This window comes from Panthera pardus, unplaced genomic scaffold, assembly GCF_024362965.1.
Source record: "Panthera pardus isolate Hobbes unplaced genomic scaffold, ASM2436296v1 HiC_scaffold_23, whole genome shotgun sequence".
Classification (NCBI taxonomy): Eukaryota; Metazoa; Chordata; class Mammalia; order Carnivora; family Felidae; genus Panthera; species Panthera pardus.
The window spans coordinates 1,504,228-1,525,627 of record NW_026526799.1 but is presented as its reverse complement, the minus strand read 5'-3'; the positions used below and the strand labels follow the sequence as shown (position 1 = coordinate 1,525,627).

Here is a 21,400-nt window from a genome sequence, read left to right as displayed (position 1 = left end):
TTGCCAGACGTGTGTCCAAGTTCGAACTATTTCAGAGATTTCTTCATGGCTTATTTTTAATTCAACTGGTTTTCTGTTTTGCGAGTTACTCGTTTTTCCTCTTAATTCTACTAAATCTCATCTTCTGGATTTTCTCGAGGCTGTTTATATAACTGCCTCAGTGGATGCCTTGTTTCACTGAATCTCATTTTTTTGTTTCATAATAATGAAAGGTACGATTTTTCCCCTGCATGTAGTGAACAGCTCTTGTCCCCCTCACCCTGAAAATTTTAATAGGTGGTATGCTCATTAGAATGATTTTCTGAGTATTTTGTAATTGCAGCTTAATTTTTTAGCAAACTCAGTAATTATATATTTTAGATTTTCTTAATGTTTATTTTTTGAGAGAGAGAAAGAGAGACAGAGTGTGAGCAGGGGAGGGGCAGAGAGAGAGAGGGAGACACAGAATCTGAAGCTCCAGGTTCTAAGCTGTCACCACAGAGCCCGACGTGGGGCTTGAACCCACAAGCTGTGAGATCGTGACCTGAGCCCAAGTCGGTTGCTTAACTGACTGAGCCACCCAGGCGCCCCTTGGTAATTACCTTTTTAATGCTATTTAAGTCAAATGGCTTGGTGGTTTGTTAGTTTGCTTAATTTTTGGTGGTCAGAAAACAGCCTATAAAAATTCCACTTAAAAATTTTTTTCTAATATTTATTTTTGAGAGAGAAAGCAAGCAGAGGGACAGAGAGAGAGAGGGAGAATCGCAATCTGAGCCGTCAGCACAGCCCCACGCGGGGCTCAATCTCACGAACCATGAGATCATGACTGGAGTTGAAAGCAAGAGACAGGCGCTCAACCGAGTCACCCAGGCACTCCCCCCAAATTCCACTTTTTAAAACGTACCCACGTTTTTCTTTGTAGCCCTATATTAAATCAATTTTATAAGTGTTCCGTGGATATTTGAAAATAACGTGTATTTTGAAAACGTGCATTTTGAAAAACGTGTACTCGAAAATAACATGTCGGCCATCAAAATGTCTATTCAGCTTATCAGTCATACTGTTCACACATTTCCTCTCATTCCACCACTGTTATTTTAAATGTTTAAACACATCTGAACATGTGATTTCCTATCAATATTAAAATAATACTTATTGGCCTGCCCAGATAATATAAAAAATGGCTTGTGCTCTAATTTCCTTCCACTTTCCCCCACTAACTTTCATTGAAATAATATGGAATTCTAGATACAAATTATATTGATAAAGCCTTTAGGTTATGTAAGTTTTATCTAAAAAAATATTTTTAACATTTGTGTCGCCGTTACTGATAAAGCCTTTAGGTTATATAAGTTTTATCTAAAAAAATATTTTTAACATTTGTGTCGCCGTTACTGATAAAGCCTTTAGGTTATGTAAGTTTTATCTAAAAAAATTATTTTTAACATTTGCGTCGCCGTGTATCTGCCTGTATTACAATTGTCTATGCTGTAGATTATTGCCTTGCTGGTTTTACTCTTCTCTTCCTGGTTTCCTCCCCTTGGATTCTTCACTTTGGCTCCTTTCGTGGCGCGAAAGGTGCGTCCTCGAGCCGTTTTGTTTTGCTTGAAGGGCTGGTAGATAACTTGCATTCGCTTCAGTTTTTCTTTACTTGTGAGATAAGAAAATTTCTTGTTAATTCCCAGGAAGCTTGGAAATATCAGAGGCACCGAGCGGAGCGGAGGGTGGACAGGACCCTGACCTCCTGCCCCAGAGGTCGGGGGTGTCTGGGGCCAGGTGTGGGCTGGAGCCGTGCCGTGGAAGGCACAGACGGGGCCGCCGCGGGGAGGGCCTCAGGGGATGCTGTCGCCCGTGGGGACCAAGCTCAGGCCAGACGGGGACACAGAGTGAGGGGCAGATGAACCAGAGCAGCTCTCGCCCAGCACAGCAGACGTCAGGTGGCCCGGACCCCAGATCCGCATTTGCACGCTGAAGCCATGTGCCGAACACGGGTGCTGACAAACAGAGGGGGCCCCGAAGCGAGCTGGATCCAGGCAGGCACAGGTCCGAATGTGGGGGTCCCCCCGAACGCGGGGGGATACCCGAGAGGTGAAACGGACAGCGGGCAGGCTCGGAGCAGACCGGGAGTAACTGAAAGCCTGCAAGGTATGTTCTGTCCTGTGCTCACGGGCGAAGGGAAGACGTGGCCCAGAAAAGGACCCCCAGGACACCCCCATCTTACAGGCACGGGGACTGGGGCTGAATGGGGCAACGTCTTCCGGGGGCTCCGCTAGTCAACAGTGAGTCTCCGGAGTCTGAGTTTTCCCGTGACGTCGCACTGCCTCACGCAGCATTCTGGAGAAGTGTGGTGCTACCCTTGGCTTTTTGGTGATTTTCAAGGTGTTTTATGTTGGAGAGCGATTGTATTTTATCTTTTATTTTATTTTATCTTATTTTCAAAGTTTATTTATTTATTTTGAGAGAGACAGTGTTGAGCAAGCAGGGGAGGGGGCACAGAGAGAGGGAGAGAGAGAATCCCACCCAGAGCGGGGCTCGATCTCATGAACCGTGAGATCATGACGTGAGCCGAAATCAAGAGTCAGATGCTTAAGGGACTGAGCCACCCAGGCGCCCCTGGAGAGTGATTTTGTGAGGAAGAGAAGTTCACTAGGGTCACTTCAAAACACAGATCTTTTAGTGGAAAGACAAGAATGGCCTTGCCCTGTCCCCTCCCATTGTGTCTTGGGGTCCGGCCGATGTCCTTGCTCTGGCCTCTCGCTGCTGTGGTGCATGGTGGGTCAGCAGGCGGGGAAGAGCTGGGGCTTCTGGAGCCAGGGCCCATGCCTCGGTTTCCCCACCACGGCAGCTCTCCACGCCTTTGTGCGATGTCTTCCCCCCACCCCTCTCCCCAGCTGTATGGCTGCCTCGTCTGACTGCATCGGAGCCCAAGCCGGTATACACGTTCCCCCTCGCTTTGGCTTTCAGTTCCCTTTTAAAGAAGCTTATTTTTCTGACAGCCTGCTCGTGAGTCACCCCTCGTCCAGTAGCCAGACATCGTGTTCTTGTGTGCCCTTGGTTGGTTGGTTTCCGGTTCTCCAATCATGGGGAAAGAAAGCAAAAATAGCCTTATGCCTTTTAGAGACCGGATGTCAGAATCAAAAGGATTGTGACTTCCTCTTGCCTGTGCACAAAATTGCTGCAAGCCCGGGTGTTTTGGAACCACATAATTGCAGGCTGCTCCAGTCCTGGAGGTCAGAAGTCCAAAATGAGTCTGGGGCGGGGGGCAGGAATTGAGGCTGGTTCTTTCCGGTGGCTTCTGGGAGAGCCCATTCTTGGCTCCATCGCCCCTCTCTGCTTCCACGGCCACGTTTCCTTCCCCGCTACAGTCAAGAGCTGCCCCCGCGTTGCTCTTGCAAGGACAACTGTGATTCCGTGTGGCCCAGAAAACCCAGGAGAATCCCCCCATCTCGAGACCCTTAACTCAATCACATCTGCAAAGTTTGTTTTGCTACTTAAGGTGACATTTGCAGGTTCCAAAGATTCACTATGGATTTCTTGGGGGGCCATTACTCAGCCTCCTGCAGCCCACTCTCTGGCCTCCAAAGATTCCAGTCCATCCTGTATGTGTTCACCCCATCCCAACCCATTACACCATCAACCCGAACCCAAAATCTTTTCTCGACTGTCTAAATTAGGTGTTGGTGATATTCTGCATATGATCCATCCTGGGGCAAATCCCTTTCTACCTGTGGGGACCCAGAAAATGAGTTATCCGCTCCAACAATACACTGGTGGGACAGGCACAGGATAACAGTTACACACATTTCCATTTCAAAAGAGAAAACGAATTAAAGAAAGGAGTCACGCGTCCGAGCCATTTTAAAACTCCACCAGGAAAGCCATTCGTTTTCAGGGCCTGGGAATAATCTGTAGCCCTCTGGGCCCAGGCCCTTGCCCTAAGGATCATCCTGCTGTGTTCCCGAAGGGTGGGACACGTTGATGGCAACTGTCCCTACCAGCCTGTGTTCTGCCTGTAGAAGTTTGAGAGCCCAGCAGCCGCCTTTCATCCAGTCCTTCTCTGTCCTTTTCGGCCCACGCTGGTAGCGTTTCTACTGGTATAATAGCCTCAAAGCCTGTGTGTATTGCCCATGTGTGTCACAGGGCTTCACCCTACTCCACGGGACAGTCTTCCAAAGGTTTTTTCTGGAGGATGTCATTTCTGTTCCTGGCTTCTGCTGAGATGGCTGGGGGAATCCCAGAGCCACCCAGCTAATCTGATCGGCACGGGCAGAAGGCGGTCCGGTCCCACCCCTGGCGCCTCCCGTCCAGCACACGCTTTCCTGACAGCGAATGTCCTGATGGTAGCATCTTCTGCAATCTGGAGGGGCGGAGGGCCCTTGAGGGCACGGGTGTCGTAAGCTCCCGGGGACGCCCAGCTCTCTGCACGCACGGGAGGGAGCAGCTGCAGTAACCCCAGGGCTGACTGGTAAGAAACCGTAGATGTGGCTGCCGGGAGCAAGCCGCGCGGAGGCTGGGAGCTGAGCTCGCTGCATGAAGGGAACCCCAGACCCGAGGGACACCAGCCGCAGCAGCATCTATCATAGAATGACACTGCAGAACCGTGCGAGGGCTTATCAAGGCACGGTGCGGTGACGAGGCATGCTCTTGGCAGACGTGTTCTCTTGCCTTTTATCCAAAACACCGCTGCTTCATTCTGCCTCCGTGTTCTGGAAGGTTCCTTAGAGATTAGAGAGGTTTCAATATTGGAAGGCCTTGCTGACGATGCGGAATCTGCTTGGGATTCTCTCGCTCTCTCTCTGTCCCTCCCCGCTTTCGCGCACTCTGTTTCTGAGTGAACGGATGAATATCGGGAGACAAGTCGTAACCGCAGTATTGCATGGGTCCTATCCCCTCCACGCCTCTCGTCCATCTGGAAGAAGTCACCGTCTTAATCATCTCTGAACACGCACCCATCCCTCCCTCTGACCAGCCTGCTAATCCCCCTGACAGAGGAGGGAGGCCACCAAGTAGAGGCACGCAGGACGATGTGACTGGTGTGAGGTTAAGACACCAGATGACTGCTCTGTCCTGAGCACACGCTGTGCATGTAACCCGTCTGCCATCTGGGGACGTGACCCTGACTCGGCTTTCCCAATGGCTCTTTCCCGGTGGCTCTTTCCCAATGGCTCTTCTATTTACAGAAGCGGCTGGTGCTGGCACGTGAGCAGCTCCCATCCGCGTATCTGCGTGAGCTCCCCGAGTCCGCACGGCCCGCCGTTTCTCCCCGCAACAATAAGCGGCTGTTCCAGTCACCCCGTCCTCTTACTATCGGTGTCTGCGGGACCACAGCCAGACACTGGTCCTCACCTTCCGGACATCTGCCAACCCCCCGCAGGGTGCGGGCCTGGCCCGGCCCCAGGCCGCCCTGTGCCCCCCCCCGTCAGACTCGGACCCTTCCCCGGGGAACTCATACGTGGCCACGGACCGAATTGTGCCCCCCGCCCCCAAATTCATTTGTTGGAGTCCTGACACCCAGTGCGATGAGGGAGGGCTTTCAGGAGGTCAGATGAGTTCGTAAAGGTCAGGGTCCTACTCTGATAAGACGGCGGCCTTACACAGAGAAGAGAGAGCGGTCTCCTTCTCTTTGCGCGCACACACTGAGGCAGGGCCGCCGTGACAAGGTGACCGTCTACAAACCAGGAAGAAACAAACCCGCCAGATCCTCCCCCGGGACTTCCAGCCTCCAGAACTGGGAGAAGCTGGCATTCTGTTGCTCGCATCCCCCCCAGTGGACGAAGACACACACGGGCGCAGAGACGAAGAAACCCACCGGCCCAGACGGCGAGGCCTGAGTGTTCCACCCCAGCCCCGGGCTGGGACACGAATGTACACGCGAATCGCGGATCTGTGTACCCTTGTTGCTAGTTTTCCCTAAAGCCCCGACTGAGATACTTACTTCCAGGTTCTATATTTGGACCGTGGCATTTGGGCAGGACTCGCCTCCATTTGGAGCCACTAGCCCGCCATCCCAAGACCGCTCGCTGGGCTAAGTGTGCCGGGGGGCCCAGAGCCATCTCCCTGGAGGCTCATTCCCACCCAGAATCCCTGACTCTGAAGCCGGTTCACCTCCCGCCTCCCCAAGAAGGTGGCAGATGGACCCCTTGGCTGGTGCAGGCTCCGTGCTCAAGGACAACTCCGTGATGCTGGGGACCCCTGAGCGGGCCTCCGGGGGGGCCGGCTCCTCAGCTCCCATAGCACGGCTGAGCTCTGCGTTCCACTCTCTCCTGGGTGTCGTGTCCTCTCTGCAATGGAGCCGGAGGGAACGCGCCTGCCCGGTAATTAAGGTTAATGAGCACACTCCATCTGGAGGGCGGAAAGGCGAATCTGTTTTTCTGAGTGCACATCCTTGGCGTTCATCCCAGCCAGAAGGATCCAGAAAACACGGATAATCTGGGGCATGCCGCAGGGTTCTAGAGCCCCTCGTCCCGGCCCCAGACAAGACAGAGGTGGTCCAAAGGCAGCTTCTCCGAGGTCTGACCTCTGCAACCTGTGCAGGGCGTCTGATGAGAACTTACGGCGGATCCTGGGCCTGGGATCGCAGAGTCTGTGTCTGAGGCCGGACCGAGTCCTGCCGTGAGCGTCCAGCACATCCCTCCTTCCCTGAGAGCCCCCAGAGCCCACGGCACAGGCCTGGCCGGGCCAGAAAGGCGGGCTGCCTCCAAGTTCAGCTCTCACTGCTCCGAGACTCCGAGAGACCTCCTGCTCCCCATATTCCAGTGTCTTTGCGTGTGAGATAGATGTGTTTTCAGGGTACGGTTCGAGGAACTCTAGGATTTCTGTGGATGCCTGGAAAGGAAGATGCACACCACCCTCAAGGTGGTGTTTCTGCAAGGTAGCTGGATTGCTTCTGTGGGTTAGCGGTTTCAGGAGACGGGTGTACTTTGGGGGGAAAAGACAAAGCAAATATGCTCAGGTAATAGGTACAGATTCTGCACGATGGGATGTAGGCACTAATTACAACATCGTTTGCACTGGTCTTAAACCTCCGGAGCAATTAAAGCAGGAGGGGGTCTTGGCCGAACCGGGAGCAGGGCACCAACCTCCCGCCCCTGACACGTGCGTGCATCCATATCGACCTTCAAAGGTTCTTTTTACTTCCCACGAACTCTGTCATATTTGAAGGACTGGTCCTCCACTCTTTCACTTGGCAAAATTTCTTGGCCCTCATTCGTGCCTGTGTGTGTGCACGCGCTCCTTTTCAATGCCCTCGGAGTATTTGGCGACACAGATTCAGACCGTGATGGTGGTGACCACTGCAATACTGACGTTCGCTTTGTTGTCCCTTTTTTACCGTCCCCACAATGCTGCAACAATGACCGTCTTTCAAAACCCCGGCGCAAAGGAGCAGGAGAACTCTGACCAGGCACAGGCGTCCTCCCCGCCAGGCCGGGGATCCCTCGGAGTCACGAGTGGCCGTCAGCTAACGACCAGCGCCGTCAGGTTTCCTGCCCTCGCAGAGATTCAAACATCAGCGGCTGGATAATTCTGAGCAGTTCACCTCACACGCTACTCACCTGTCTCAAGGCCCTGAAGACGAAATCTAAATTCAAGGCATGCCAACAAGAAACGGCCCAGGGAAACTCCAGCCTCTCGATCTAGAACCCCGGAGCGCGAGACCGCAGAAGGGTTGTCGAAGCAGACATGGTCACTAGCCTGGTTAACGAGACGTGAACCCCAGCTGAGTGAGCTCAGTTCCATATTGGATTAGCTCACCTGCCTAAATTCTAGCTGCTTCCCAGAGAAAGCGGTAAGCCTCCTGTACCCGAGGGTAATGCCATCCAGAGCCACGACAATTGTTCTATCAGTGCTTGGCATCCCAGTGAAATTTCTATCATAGATGTATCAAGACATCAACAGGGGCGCCTGGGTGGTTCAGTCTTAAGGTTAAGCAGCCGACTCCTGATTTCGGCTCAGGTTGTGATCTCACACTTTCTGAGTTTGAGCCCCGCATGGGGCTCTGTGCTCACAGCACAGAGCCTGCTTCGGATCCTTTGTCTTTCCGCCCCTCCCACGTTCTCTCGCTCTCACAACTGAATAAATGTTAAAAACAATTAAAAAGAAAAAAAGAAACTGAACCAAAAGAAAGAAAAAACTGTACAAGCAAACCCACGGATGACCTAGACATTAGAGTTATCAGATGTGGTCTTTAAAAAATAGTGATGAGTTGTGTTCAAGATAGTAGCTAACAAGGAGGAAAATCCCACTGGAGAGCTGGAACATTTTTTTAAAGGTTCACATGGAAATTATACAACTGAAAAGTATGGCTTAAATGAACATTTGAATAGATAGATCTAGCAGCTAATTGGATACAGCAGGACAGAAGATGAGCGGACCGGAAGCTGGTTCAGTAGAAAGCGTTCAGACCACAGCATAAAAAGAAAAACAAACACAGAAATAAAGTGTAACAGACAAACTGACATAATGAAAAGGCCTATGTGTACTTGGAGAGCCGGAAAGGGGAAAGAGAGAGAACAGGACAGACGAGTGTTTGAAGAGGGGAATACAGACAAAAGCATGCCCAGACCATCCACAGGGAACCAAAGACAGAGGGAAGACCTTTAAGGCAGTCGGAGACACAGGCACATTACCTTCAAAGAAGCCAACAGGTAAGACCGAAGGGAGTATTGTCCCCACGAGCCCTTCCTTCCTGAGAGTCGTGCTGGAGAACATCTGCGCTGATGGGCAACCCCAGCCGCAGGCCCAGGTGAGCACTGAATGTGTCGAACCGGAAAACGCAGATTAAAAAACAGTACGGAAGGGTGAAATAACAGAACCGGCTACAACGTAAAGAACAGGGAAAGAAGGTGGAAATTGGGATGAGCCTCCCCAGTTCCTTCACCTGTAATGACTGGGAATAAAAGGACATCGAACGTTGACAGTTCAGTTACAGAAACGTAAGCACAGCCAAGAACAGAGAAACAACCAAGGGCTAATACTAGTCACGAAAATCGGGCGGAGGAAGACAATGGAGACACAGGAGTAGGACTCAGGGATAAAGGAAGAGTCACAAATAGGAGATAAAAATCAGACGAACAAATAAAATATTAATCTCAACTCTGTGCTTCCACGGTCAAGAAAGAGACCAAAAATCCGAGCGAAAAACGGGTAAGAGGTAACAACAGACTAGAACAGCAGCGATCCGGCCATTCGGCTCTGGATCTGCGCACCTCAAGGCATCGAAGCGGGGCCCCCAGGAGACATCCGCGCGCACGGATTCGCGGCAGCATCGTCCGCAACGGCCAAGGGCTGGAAGCAGCCCACCTACCCGTCCGTGGAGGAACGGAGCGGAATATTACCCAGCTTAGCAAGGAAGGAGGGCCCGACGGCTGCCACCGCAGGATGAGCCTGGTGGACACGATGCCGACTGAAGTGAGCCGCCAGAAAGGGACAGAGGCTGCAGCATCCACTCCCGTGAGGTCCCGAGAGGAGCCAAGTGCACCGAGACAGAAAGGAGGTGGTGGGTGCCGGGGGCCGGCTGTTTAATGGCGACCGAGTTTCAGTTTTGCAGGATGAAGACTTCGGGAGGCGGACGGTGGGGCTGGTGGGTGGCCCAACGCTGCCGGTGTCCTTAGTGCCCCTGAAATGCACACCGTGGAAAATCTTACGTGACGTATACTTTACGAGAAATTGTAAAACGCTGTAATTTTTATTTTATTTATTAATAAATGCTTCACGCCCAGCACGGAGCCCAATGTGGGCTTGAACTCATGACCCCGAGATCGAGACCTGAGCTGAGATCAAGAGTCAGAGGCTTAACCGACTGAGCCACCCAGGCGCCCCTGAAACGCTATAGCTTTTGAAAGAAAGAAGGAGATTGAAAAAGCAGCACTAGAATAAAGCGTTCGGCCCCGGCACCGTGCCCGGTGAAGAGCCACCGGGTCAGCCCTTCCTGCCAGACCAGGTGGCACCAGGGCCGCGTGTCCCAGGAAGTGACGGGCTCTCGTCCTCTTCTGTTGCAGCTGCCGCCTGCACAGGTGCCTGCGACTGAGTGAAAGGCCACCGCTGTCGCTGGCTCCCCGCGGTCACGTCCGGCCACCCACCCCCCGCCCTCCCAGAGCAGCCTGACCCAGAGTGCGGGCCACCCGGCAGCCCTTCTGACGTGGTGACCGCTCCGACCGGCAGGTCAGTGCCCTCTGGGGACGGGGGGGAATCTGAGCGAGGGGGACGAACGGTCACCAGCGGTGATGGATGTGCCGGGACCCGCCGGCCCGAGGCTCACCTCCGTGTGGTCCTGAAGTCCGGAGGGACGGGGGAGACTGGTCCCCACTCTGCCTCCCGCCAGCGGAGGGAGAGGCCTGCGGAGGCCACGTGTGCGGGGACAGCAGCCCTGCCCTGGGGAGACCCCCTTCGTCAGAGCACGGCCCCCCGCCCCGGGGGCCAGGGACCACAGAGCGCATCCCCACCTGGGACACGGCCTGACCGCGCTGGCCTCGTCACCGCCCGCAGCAGGGAGGTGAAGGCGTGCGGGACGGTCATCTGACATTCCCCCGCAAGGCGGGTCCCTGTGATCGCCCAGCCGGGTCTTCTGACGACCCCTGTGGCTTCCGCCCCTGTCCCTCAGCGGGGGGAGGGCGCAGACCCTCCGTGGGACCCCGTCCGGTGCAGGGGGGCCTGTGCGGTCCGTCCATACGTTCCGCTCAACATTCCGCTGCCAAACGGCTTCTGCTGCTGCAGCGAACTCACTCGTGACCTCGTCCCTGCACCACTCTGAGCGCCCCGGGTCGGCGCCGGGCAGACCCAGAGGCGTCATGACATCGCCCTCCCCGGGGCCGGGCGGCGGGGACAAGTGCGGGAGCTCCGTCCTCGGTCACCTGTCCCCGCTGCCCGGGCGGCACAGGCCCCGCCACAGACCGCGGTCGCCCACGAGGTTGGCCTTTGGGTCCCGGGGAGGACGCGTGTGTCCTGGGCCCCTCACGCCCTCGGGAGGGGCCGGGCGGCGAGGGGTCGCTCCAGGGCCGTGACCCCCCTCCCCCCGCCCCGGCAGGCCGGACTGTGGCCCTGCCTCCCCACAGCCCTGGCTCCCCGCAGGCGTGGAAAATGGTACCTGTCGACCCCGGGCTGGAGGAGGAGCCCGCAGCCGCAGCCCCGACATGGAGGAGCCCACGCCCGAGCCCGTCTTCGTGGACGTGGACAAAGGGCTGACCCTGGCCTGCTTCGTCTTCCTCTGCCTCTTCCTCGTGGTCATGATCATTCGCTGCGCCAAGGTCATCATGGACCCGTACAGCGCCATCCCCACGTCCACCTGGGAGGAGCAGCACCTGGATGACTGAGGCGCGGCCGGGGGACCCCGAGTCCCCCGGCCGCCCCGTGTCCCCCGGCCGCCCGAGTCCCCTGGCCGCCCCGTGTCCCCTGGCCACCCCATGTCCCCCGGCTGTCCACCCACAAGCCCGTGAAGCCGGGATGTAGGCGGTTCGCTGCTCCCTCTGGAGCCCCAGAGGGAAGTGAGCGGGGTGCCAAGGGGGGCTCGAGGGTGGCCCAGCCTGGACGTGCCAACGGCACGGGCCCCGGAGGCCCGCGGAGGCCGTCCCTCGCGGGGACTCACTGTGGGACGACGGTGGCCCCCGTCCCTGGCTCCTGCACACCTTCTGGGAAGGGATCCGGGGCAGACACGCACCATCATGCAACAGAGCCCTCGCTGTGGGGACACCGTCTGCCCTCAACATGCAAAGCAGCACTCGCGCCAGCCCCCTGACCCCGAGTCCGGCCCGGAGGCCGGTGGGTGTGCAGGTGGAGGCCGGCGTTCTCACAAGGCACAGGGCTGCTTCCGGGCAGTATTTTTTTTTTTTTTTTAACTAAAACACAGAGGGGTCTATTTTTCCTGTCATAGATGAAATGTGCACCTTGGGAGCTTGGGAAAATACAGAAAAATAGAAGGAAAGGGGAAAATAACACCTATAATCCCACCTCCCCAAAGCCACCATTTTGATATATTTCTCCCAGGCTCTTTTTACACGTCTTTTTAAATAGCCCAATTCACACGTACGCACGACGTTGTGCCGCCTCCTCCCGTCCCATCAGCCCCCCCTCGGCCGTCACCCACATCTGTGACCACGGAGCCCGCAATGCTGGTCCCGAATCCCGGCCCCGTTCCTTCCTCGCTACAGGACCCCCAACAGCTCGGTCAGCCTCTCTGAGCCCCAATTCCCTCACCTGTGACACGAGGGAGTGACGTCTACCTCACAAGGTTGTCATGAGGACGGAACGAAGGAGCACTCCTTGACTCCCCCACCCCGGGGAGAAGCCAGGGGCCTGAGCCGGGAGCGCGGGGGCTCTGGGACCCCCTCCCCGCAGAGCCTGGAACCCTGGAAGCTCCTCAACCTCCCGGGGCCGCTTCCAAAGCCAAATCTCCCGGCCAGGACCCCTGGTCAAAGGGACACTCACAGCAACCTCTTCCAGCACCTGACCTCAAGGGATATGGTGTCTATCGATTTACACAACTGTCATTGTCATACGTTTAAGCACATACGGTATGCAGTTAGGCTGGACTGCCTGAAGCCCCTTCCTCCCAGGCATCTATGCCGTCCCTGCAAGGGGTGGCCGGCCACCCCCGAGGGACAGACCTGCACCTGTGGGGAAACCCAATGCTCCCTTCCCCTCACCGGCATCCCCGCTCCGGGCCCCCCTGCAACCCGGGCCACCTGGGCAACAGGTTTCCAAAGCACCGTCACCACCAGGTGACCCCGAAAATGAACAAGACCACGGCTGTTCAGGCACGTTCCGGGGCCTGTCCGGCTGTCCTCCCCCCACACACGCACGCACACGCTAGGTGGGACGCACAAAGGGACAGCTGGGAGAGGCGGCCAGCCCAGATGCGCCGGAGGCTCTGTCTGAGAGAAGGATCTAGAGCAAGGACCTTGTGCATTGCCCCAGGCCCAGCAGCAGCCTTCACTGTGCAGCCTGCCTCAGAGACACGCACTTCTGTCAAAAGCACATCAGCATGGATTTGCAGCGTGAATGAGCGCCGTCTCCCCGTCAGTTAATAGCAAGCCCCAGGAGCAAAGAAAGTTCTGGAAGGCCTTGGCTGGAGGTACTTCAGAATCCTCAGGAGTGACGATCAGGCGCCCTAGGGCCGTGCCACCCGAACTGTGGTGAGAGACAGAGTGCATCTCCAGAGGTGAGGAGCATGCTGGGAATCCAGAACCCGGGCCCCACCCCAGACCTTCGGGGCCAGCGTCCCTGGGGGGTGGCGCCCAGGAACCTGTGGGCGAGACCCGCTGAGTGCCGGCCGGGCACACGGGAGTTAGAGAAGCACGGCCCCCGGGGTCCCTGGCCCCACCTCCCTCTTTTCCACACTTAATATCTGTGGGTGTTTCCCACCGTCTCTCTGGACTGGTTTGTTGTTGTTGTTGTTTGGTTTTGGTGGCAAGAGGGAAGAATATTTCAGAAAAGATGAAAAATAAAAAACTCACGCCCCATCCAAGCCTCCCGTCAAACAGCGATTTTCACTGTGTATCCATACGCCCCCTTCTGACCCTTGCCCGAATGCAAGATATACTCCTTAGAAATGTCATCAGCTACATAATCTAAAACCCTACTCTCTCCTAACATTACCTCTGGAGCCCGCTGCCACGGCCTTCCCCGTTACCCTCTCGGTGGCCGTGGACGAGCCGTCTGGTGCACTGTCCACATTCCCATTAGGAAGTGCTTGGATCGCTTTCATTTTCCCTGTTCTGCATGTGCCAGGAGACACAGTGACGAAGCCAGAGAGCTCGCTCAGGACAGCGGGGAATAAATGTTCGAACCACACCCCCTCCACCTAAGAAAGCCGTAGGCCAGGGACGCCTGTCTAAGCCTTTGGCCCCGTTAAGGGGAACTCCGGGCATCTGCCGCTACTCCCTGATGCTACGGGAGGAGGAGGGGGGTCTTCTGCGATCAGATCGTCTGAGCCAGTTCCTGGCTAGTTGAGGTGAGCTCTGGGGTTGTGGATGGAGAGAGAAACCGTCCCGCAAAAGAAATGAGCAGCGTTTTTGAAGACTGGAAGCTGGCAGAGAGGGAATGGAAGCAGAGAGAGAGAGGCCTGTGGAGCTGGCCACAGCTCGAGGCTTAAGGGAAACTGGGACCAGACAGAAACTCCCCGCCGCACAGAACGGGAGACGGGCTCTGCTACAGTCCCTCCCCGTTACTCCAAACCCTCAGTAAAGTCTGACACACAACCCCTTTCGCGTGGTGTCTGGGGCCACCTGCATGGTGGGCGGTGCGACGGAGTGCAGGGGGGGTAACAAAAACGGGCAGAAGCAGGACACCAGGACGACAGTCAGCGGGGGAAACACAGCCCCTGAGGACGCACAGACGGGCCGACCTGAGCAACGGGCCACGAGCTTCACCAGCTCGCAGCATCAATTTCACCGTCTCTGTTGGGTCTTTTCCAACTAGTTGCTCGCGTCTACGTGGTTTCATTGAATCGAGAGACGCGGGTCTCCCTCGCCCAAACATCATCCCAGACCTCGAGGTCAACCCAACCTTAAAGGGGCCCGTCCTGCTTCCAACACCAGCCGGAGAGGACTGCCAAGCCGGTGTGGTTTCCTGCCCCGCGGTCTCGCCGCTGAGGACCGGTCCTGTGGACTGGTCCTGTGATGGGTGACACCCTGCGGGGCCCCCTGGCCCATGGCCCGGCCTGCGGACGGGTGCCCCAGCTGAGCTCCCTGGGCACACACAGGTCATCTGCATCCAGGGGGACACACGGCCTCGGCTCTGCCGGCCTTCCCCCTGCGTGTCACTCCTGGACGGTCACCAGCTAAGGCTCTCCCTCCCTCCCGCGGGGTTTCTGTCTGGCCCTGAATCAGTCAGCGTCCCGGCAGGAAGCAGAGGGCACAGCCAAAGCGTTTATGCTTCGAGGGCTTAACGAAAGACTATTCAGAGGTCAGGCAGGGCTGAGGGAAGCGACACCGGATGGCAGAGCACCACACAGGCCACGGGGGGGAGCCGTGGCCAGCTTGGCCTGACGTGGCAAGGAGAAGGAATGTTCTCAGAACCCGGCAGGAGCCGTGGCCACAGGGAGACGGTTAAGACTTGTGCCCGAACTGCAGCCCAGCAGGAAGAGCGTGGAGGGAAACGCATACCTTGACCTCGACACTCCCCCGTCCAGTCTCTCCTCTGGACCTTCCATCAGCCAAAAACAACAGAACCTGATGGTCTGGGAGCCCGGGTGAAGCGGTTCGTGTCTGTTAGCGTTCTGGAGCGAACAAAACGTAACGAGTACAACCCACCCCTATTACATTCAGCATCCGTTCATGAACTCTGCTTGGATGGGGAAAAATTATATGCCCTCCACGTAGGGGGACGAAGGTCCATCTGCCGCCATATTGTCTGGGCGGGGGAGGGGCGATACCGACCTGGGCCCACTGCCCACCCGGACCGTACCCCCCTCTAGGTGAGTAAACGGAACGGTTCCTATAACGCACAGCTGCTACGGCCCTCCCCTCCGGGCCTGGGGCTTGAAGCGTGGTGTCATTTTCCAGCACCTTCTCCGCGACCCCTCACCTCCCGCGTTCCCTTGGCTCTCGGGAGTATTCTATCTGCTGGAATCTCCCAAACCTTCATCTGTGGAGGATCCAGACTCCTGGTGCCCGGTCTTCCTTGGGCCGCCAGCTTCTACAGGCCCACAGGGAACGTGAAGGGGTCTGAAGGCCTCACGTGGAGGCGTGTTTGGAAGCTCGGAGCACGCTAGGGCAACACCGCCCGACCCTGGTCTCGGGACAGAGAACGTCAGCGTCGCCGGGGAGTCTGTTAGGATCCGAGTTCACGCCCCCACCTCAGACCTGCAGAAGTGGGGGGCATGGGACGGGGGTCCCCAGGGAGCCGCTTGCCCCGGCTGTGTGGAGGGAACCCCGCTTCCCACGGCTCCTGGGATGGGACCCCCCGGCGGCACGGTGAGCCCCTTCTCTGCCCCCGCGTTCAACACGAGGCAGCCCGAATGACCACAGGAGAATCTCGGTTTCTAGCCTGACAGACCCACACCCGTGTACCCCTGGGGGACGCACTTCCTCTCCCTCGCGAAGAGTTGTGTTTTTATTTTTTTAATGTTTGTTTATTTTTGAGAGAGAGAGAGAGAGAGTGAGCAGGGAGGGGCAGAGAGAGAGGGAGACCCAGAATCGGAAGCAGGCTCCAGGCTCCGAGCTGTCAGCACAGAGCCCGACGCGGGGCTCGAACCCACAGACCGTGAGATCATGACCTGAGCCGAAGTCGGACGTTTAACTGACTGAGCCACCCAGGCACCCCAGCCTCCCAAAGAATTTTCAAAGCCACCGGGTCCAAGGAGACAAGGGTGAGAAGCAGAAATTCTGTACGTGGGTCGTTAGGTTTAATAGTGGGAAGATTCACTTCTGTCTCCATCCCTTGGCTCCGGGACCTTCCAGACAGGGGAGACGGTGCCCCTGTCTGCCCCAGACACCCCCGAACCATCGGGTCTCCTGCCGTGCTGGGTCCTCAAGGCACCACCGCCCGGCCCCTCCCAGTCCGCGGAACCCAGCATCAGTGAAGTCCGGGGGGCTCCTGCCTTCAGGCTCCTTTCTCCGCAGTATTGCAGGGACACTCCAGGCACCCCCTCGCGTACTCCCAGCATTCACCGAGGGCGGCTTAATTTCAGGACTATTTGCAGAAGCGTAGACGAGTTTAAGAGAACCAGCAGGGATGGTGAGTCAGCCAGGACTGGGGACAGTGAGAAGCTGTTGTCACCGCTTGCCTGGGGAGGGACAGTGGCCCCCGAATCCAGCAAGGGCGGTGGCCATGCTCTCTTTGGGAGCCGTGAGCCACGGTGGAAGGACACAGGGGGACACAGGCCCCCAAACCCATGGCCCAGAAGGGAGGGGGTGCAGAGAACAAATACCCCCGACCGCTTTCTCCCTCTGCACTTTCTCCTCTGCCGCCCCCCGCCAGCCAGGAGCCGCAGGACAGGAGCCTGGGTGATGTCATCCACAGGGGTGGCCTCCCGGGACGAGACAGGGCAGGGAAGGCTGGAGAGGAGGACGGGGCGGAAACCGCATCGGGCCCTCGGGGTTTTCCCTGCAGCAGACCTCAGGCACGGCCCCGCTCGTGCACCAAAACCAGCTTTCTGACTTCGAGAGTTCAGGAAAGAGGCCGGGAGCAGCAGTCCTCGATGCCCCCTGGGCTGCTTCTGTGCGGTGGTCCACTCCCCCCACCGCCCGGCTGCCCCGGACACAGGGGCCTTGCCTCGTCCTGGGAATCCCCTCCTCCAGGAAAAGGAGCGTCTTCTGGTCTGACACACAGTCAAGGGGGTCCACAGAGCTGACAGCCCTTCGGCCTGACCACACACACGGAAGCAGCCGGCCGGCACCCCCCTTGTCACGCTCGATAAGCCCCCCACCCCCCGCACAGCCCTGAGCCCACGAGGTGCGGAGAGGTGGGGCTTCACCCCAGAAGCAGACGGGGACTCGGAACAGTGTTCCGAGGGGAACTGGGGAGTGTTCTCCCCAGGCCGAGAGGCTGGACACCCAGGAGGCGGGAGCTGGAACAGACGTCCTGCGAGCACATCCTTCCTCCTCGCGGATCGCCAGGTGAGGCGCTGCTATGACCCAGAAGACCTTGGAGCCGGGCTCCCAGACGTGACAACGCCCCCCACACTTGTGAGCAGCTCCCGTGTGACAGCGGTTTGGACGCAGGAGTAAGGCACAGCCCTGCCCGGAGAAGCCCCCTGCCCCGGGTCAAGGCCAGAGTTCCAACCGCTGTGCCATGATTCCCCCGGAGGCTCGAAGTTCCGGAGCCGGGTCTCAGCTCCGCCGCCCAGCTGGAGGTGCGAGAGGCACGCGTGTCGTTTACACAGAAAATACCAGAGACGACGTGGGGCCCAGAGAGGGGGGCGAGGGGGCCCTTCCTTGGGACTCGTGCTTCGGGGGCCAGCGTATTACAAACGGCCACGCACAGATCCCCGTAAGGGGTCACGGGGGCCCCTCTGTCCCCTGAGAGTCTGCCTGGTGTCACCCAACCTGCACCCTCGGTGCCCCTCCTGTGAGACACGCCGGCGGGCTGCAGGGAGGCGGCGCCCAGGACGGAAGCAAGCGGTTCTTGCCCCAACTGGGGGCATTGCGCCGTTGTACCAAATATCTATTTTCTTGCTCTCTTTCCGATTTGTGCTTCTGGAAACCCTCACAAATTAGCCTGGTATTCACGACAGCTGCTCGTGGCAGTGAGGGCACATTTCACAGTATTACCTGATTCCTATCAATCGATCTCTACACAGATCTCTTCCTAACAGATGACGAGCGATACGAATTATTTACTTTGGCAGCGAGGGGGAGGGTGAACACCAGGACTGCAAAGGGTGTTACTTTTATGAGACGTACGTGAAAGGGTTTAACTCTTTTTTTAAACAAATTTAAACATTTCAGCTTGATTTAAATAGTTTTGATATGAAGCGTTAACATTCTTCAGTTACAATTTACGTCGTGCCTTTCATTTTAGTGGAAAGTTTCAATATTATCAAAGAAAACTAACGCAGAAAATGCGCAGAGGATAACTTTAGTTTTGCAATTTTTAACCTTAAGGGTTTGGGTGAAAATATTTGCCTTTTGTACGTTCTGAGTACAAGTCGGTTTACTTTTTTAATCACGGAGATTCGTCTGTCAATGAAGCCCACGTTGTGCGAAAAGCCTGGCTATGACAAAATAGTGATTCCAAGGAAATGCAGGCAATAAACCTTAAAACTTTCTTGGAGAACGTTTGTGAAACAAGTCATGTATCTGTAGGTCTTCAGGGGTGATCCAAAACGGCCAACACTGTTCAGGTACAGCGATCAAACTGTTGTGTCTGATGCAAAGAAAAGACTGGTGGTCAGCAGAGGGGAGGGGGTGGGGTGAGACAGGGGATCGCGACGACCGGGTGGCGTATGGGATTCGAATCCCTGTACCGTACGTCCGAATGCAACAGGTCACTGGGTATTAATTAATTAAACTTCAGTTGAAAAAAAAGGAAGATAAATTAGTTTGCTATGTTGCCCCTTTTCAACCCTCAAACGCCGTAGATAGCTTTGAAATTTTGTCTCGTCCTTATCAAAGCATGTCAAGGTAGGAGAAGAGAATGTGTTTTATTTCAACATCGAGCTTGAGCTTTGAAACGTCGAGGCAGAAGGGAGCCTCCGCGGGTCCCTGGCTTCAGGGGGTGGATCTGTGAATACAACAGAATCCCGTCGCTCGTGGTCTCCCGGGATCCATTCATCTGTTCGGCAAATGTAGGCGAAGTGCCTGCCACGTGCTGGCGGGTCAGTGCTAGGTGCTGGAGAACCTTCCAGCAGCAACAGCCAACAACTCTGCCCTCGGGAGCCCCACATCTAGAGAAGGAAGACATGGCTCTGATCGTCACAGACAGCAGCGGTCTGTTGATCTCTGGGGTCAAGTCCTCGGTGGCCGCAGACATGTTCCGTCCCCATCCCCCTGTCCCCCCAGGAAAGGACCCACTGCCCAGCCTCTGGGTGTGCTCTCGGCACAGCGTTATTAGTCTGTGCGACCACGAAAAACAAACACATTGCCAGGAAGCCTCCACTCTGCCCTCTCCCGTTCGTCAGGGGCATCTGGGAGTCCTTTCTGCCTCTCCCTCAGGCTGGGGGCACTGCCGAGGGGAGGGACAGAGAGGGACACATACAGGACACAGATGCACACTTTGGAAGGCAATCCCCCCATGGGAATTTTTCCTGAGGTCGTTAGAAAGTATATGCCCCCCAGGGGCGCCTGGAGGGGCTCAGTCAGATGAGCCAGGTCGTGATCTCAACGTCCACCCAGGTCACGATCTCACGGTTCATGGGTTCGAGGCTGTGCTGACAGCGTGGAGCCCGCTTGGGATTCTCTGTCTCCCTCTCTCTCTCTGCCCCTCCCCCATTTGTTCTCTCTCAAAATAAGTAAATAAACCTGAAAAAAAAAATTTAATATGCCTCCAAATTGAAGAAAGAGAAAAAATGAAAATAGAACCTCTTTTGAGATCCATTCTGTGTGAGGGACTGTTGCGGGAGTTTTTACCACAATACCCGAGACCGGCTGTCCCGCCGCTTTGTCCCCGCACAAAACGAGCCGCTGGCAAAAGTTTATTAGAACAGATGAGACCGGGAGAGTGGTAGGAAAGCCCTGTGTACAGACGGGGGACAGTCGGGAGTGAACGCCTGAGGACTCTAGGCGGGGGTCCTCGCCGCAGAAGGTCCTGGTCTCTCCTCCCCTCTCCCCTCCCCCTCGCGCCTTCCCAGGTCCCACCCTTACTGGGGGCACAACTCTAGGCGCTGGGTGCTCTGCTCCGCTGGGTGAGGGGTGGTCTGAGGCCACACTGAGGCCTTCGGTCACATTCCTGGGGGAAACCTGAGGGGGTAGGTAAGGTCTGGCACATTGTTAAGAGAAACCTTCTCCCGAGGGGGGCGGCTGTGGCCGGGCACTCCCAGCATTGTTCCAGAACGGGTGTTCCCCCCCACCAGGGACCTCAGGCCCTAATCCTCCTCTCTCGGCCTATTTTGTCTTATCTTTTCCAGTTGTAGAATCTTGGGAGAAACAATCCTCACTATACTTAAAGCCCTAAAGCTCCCTTGTCCCCAAGGAGAGGACAGCCGGAGGCCAGCCTCACCCGGCCCGCTCTAGCTGTGCAGCAGCACTCAAAGCTGGACCAGTGTCAGGGAGAGGGTGCAGGGCAGGGGCGGGGGGCGCTGGAGGCAAAGGGGCTCTCCTCCCTCCCCGCCCTGCGCAGGAGCGACAGGGGCTGCACCGGGCCCAGGGCAGTGGGGTGCCCCCGAGTCCAGCCGGCACCCCCAGTGTGACCATCCCGCCAGAAACCCCTCTGGCCTTGGCCCTCCTGCTCAGGGCGCGTCTCAAACGGATTCTACCCTGGGTCGCAGAACTCGTGGCTCATCCGTGTACCCTCGCCAGGGGCCGCGAGGGACAGGAAGCAGGAACGAAAGAGGCGGAACCGGGAGCGGTTTGCCTCGGGGCGCAAAGACCACTGGTTCCCTTGTCCCCTGGGCTGCCCGGGGCACTTCCGGACCCAGGAGAGCAGCCAGGCCCAAGGAGCAGTCCTTGCTGGACGGGGTCCCGGATGGACCCGTGTTGAGACCCGCCGCTCTGGCTGCACGGATCCCGGCCGGCCCCACCGGCCCCGCGTCTAGGCTCCCTGATGCTCCGGTCCCGCAGATTTCCACGGCACCGCCTGCCCCCGGGGGCACTTCAAGCGAGGCGCGAGACCCGTGTGACTTCAACGAGACCCGTGTGACTTCAACGGCTGGGATCAGCATTCTCTGGCGCCAGCGGGGCCAAATGGACCGATAATGATTCAAACGACTTCCGTCCGCCAGCCGGAGACCTCCGGGGGCCCCGCCGTGCGCACCAGCTGTTCTGCTATGGAGACGCGAGGCCTTCAAGGAAAAGACGGTCACGCGTGCAGACTGGAGCCAGGAGACGGA

General features: G+C 56.9%; 2 protein-coding genes across 2 annotated transcripts in view; one reads left to right on the top strand and one right to left on the bottom strand.

Annotated features, from left to right (window-relative positions):
* The window catches only part of CTXND1 (cortexin domain containing 1), a 34,550-nt gene extending 23,196 nt beyond the window's left edge, over positions 1-11,354 (top strand). The window contains exons 2-3 of the mRNA XM_053888608.1: positions 9,978-10,140; positions 11,047-11,354. Of these exons, the coding sequence (XP_053744583.1) occupies positions 11,109-11,288 (180 nt within the window). The 5' untranslated portion in view covers positions 9,978-10,140; positions 11,047-11,108 and the 3' untranslated portion in view covers positions 11,289-11,354. The remainder of the gene's footprint in view (positions 1-9,977; positions 10,141-11,046) is intronic.
* FAH (fumarylacetoacetate hydrolase) overlaps positions 6,323-21,400 on the bottom strand; it is a 38,896-nt gene continuing 23,818 nt past the window's right edge. Inside the window, exon 14 of the mRNA XM_053888606.1 lies at positions 6,323-9,595. Coding sequence (XP_053744581.1) covers positions 9,498-9,595 — 98 coding nt within the window. The 3' untranslated portion in view covers positions 6,323-9,497. The remainder of the gene's footprint in view (positions 9,596-21,400) is intronic.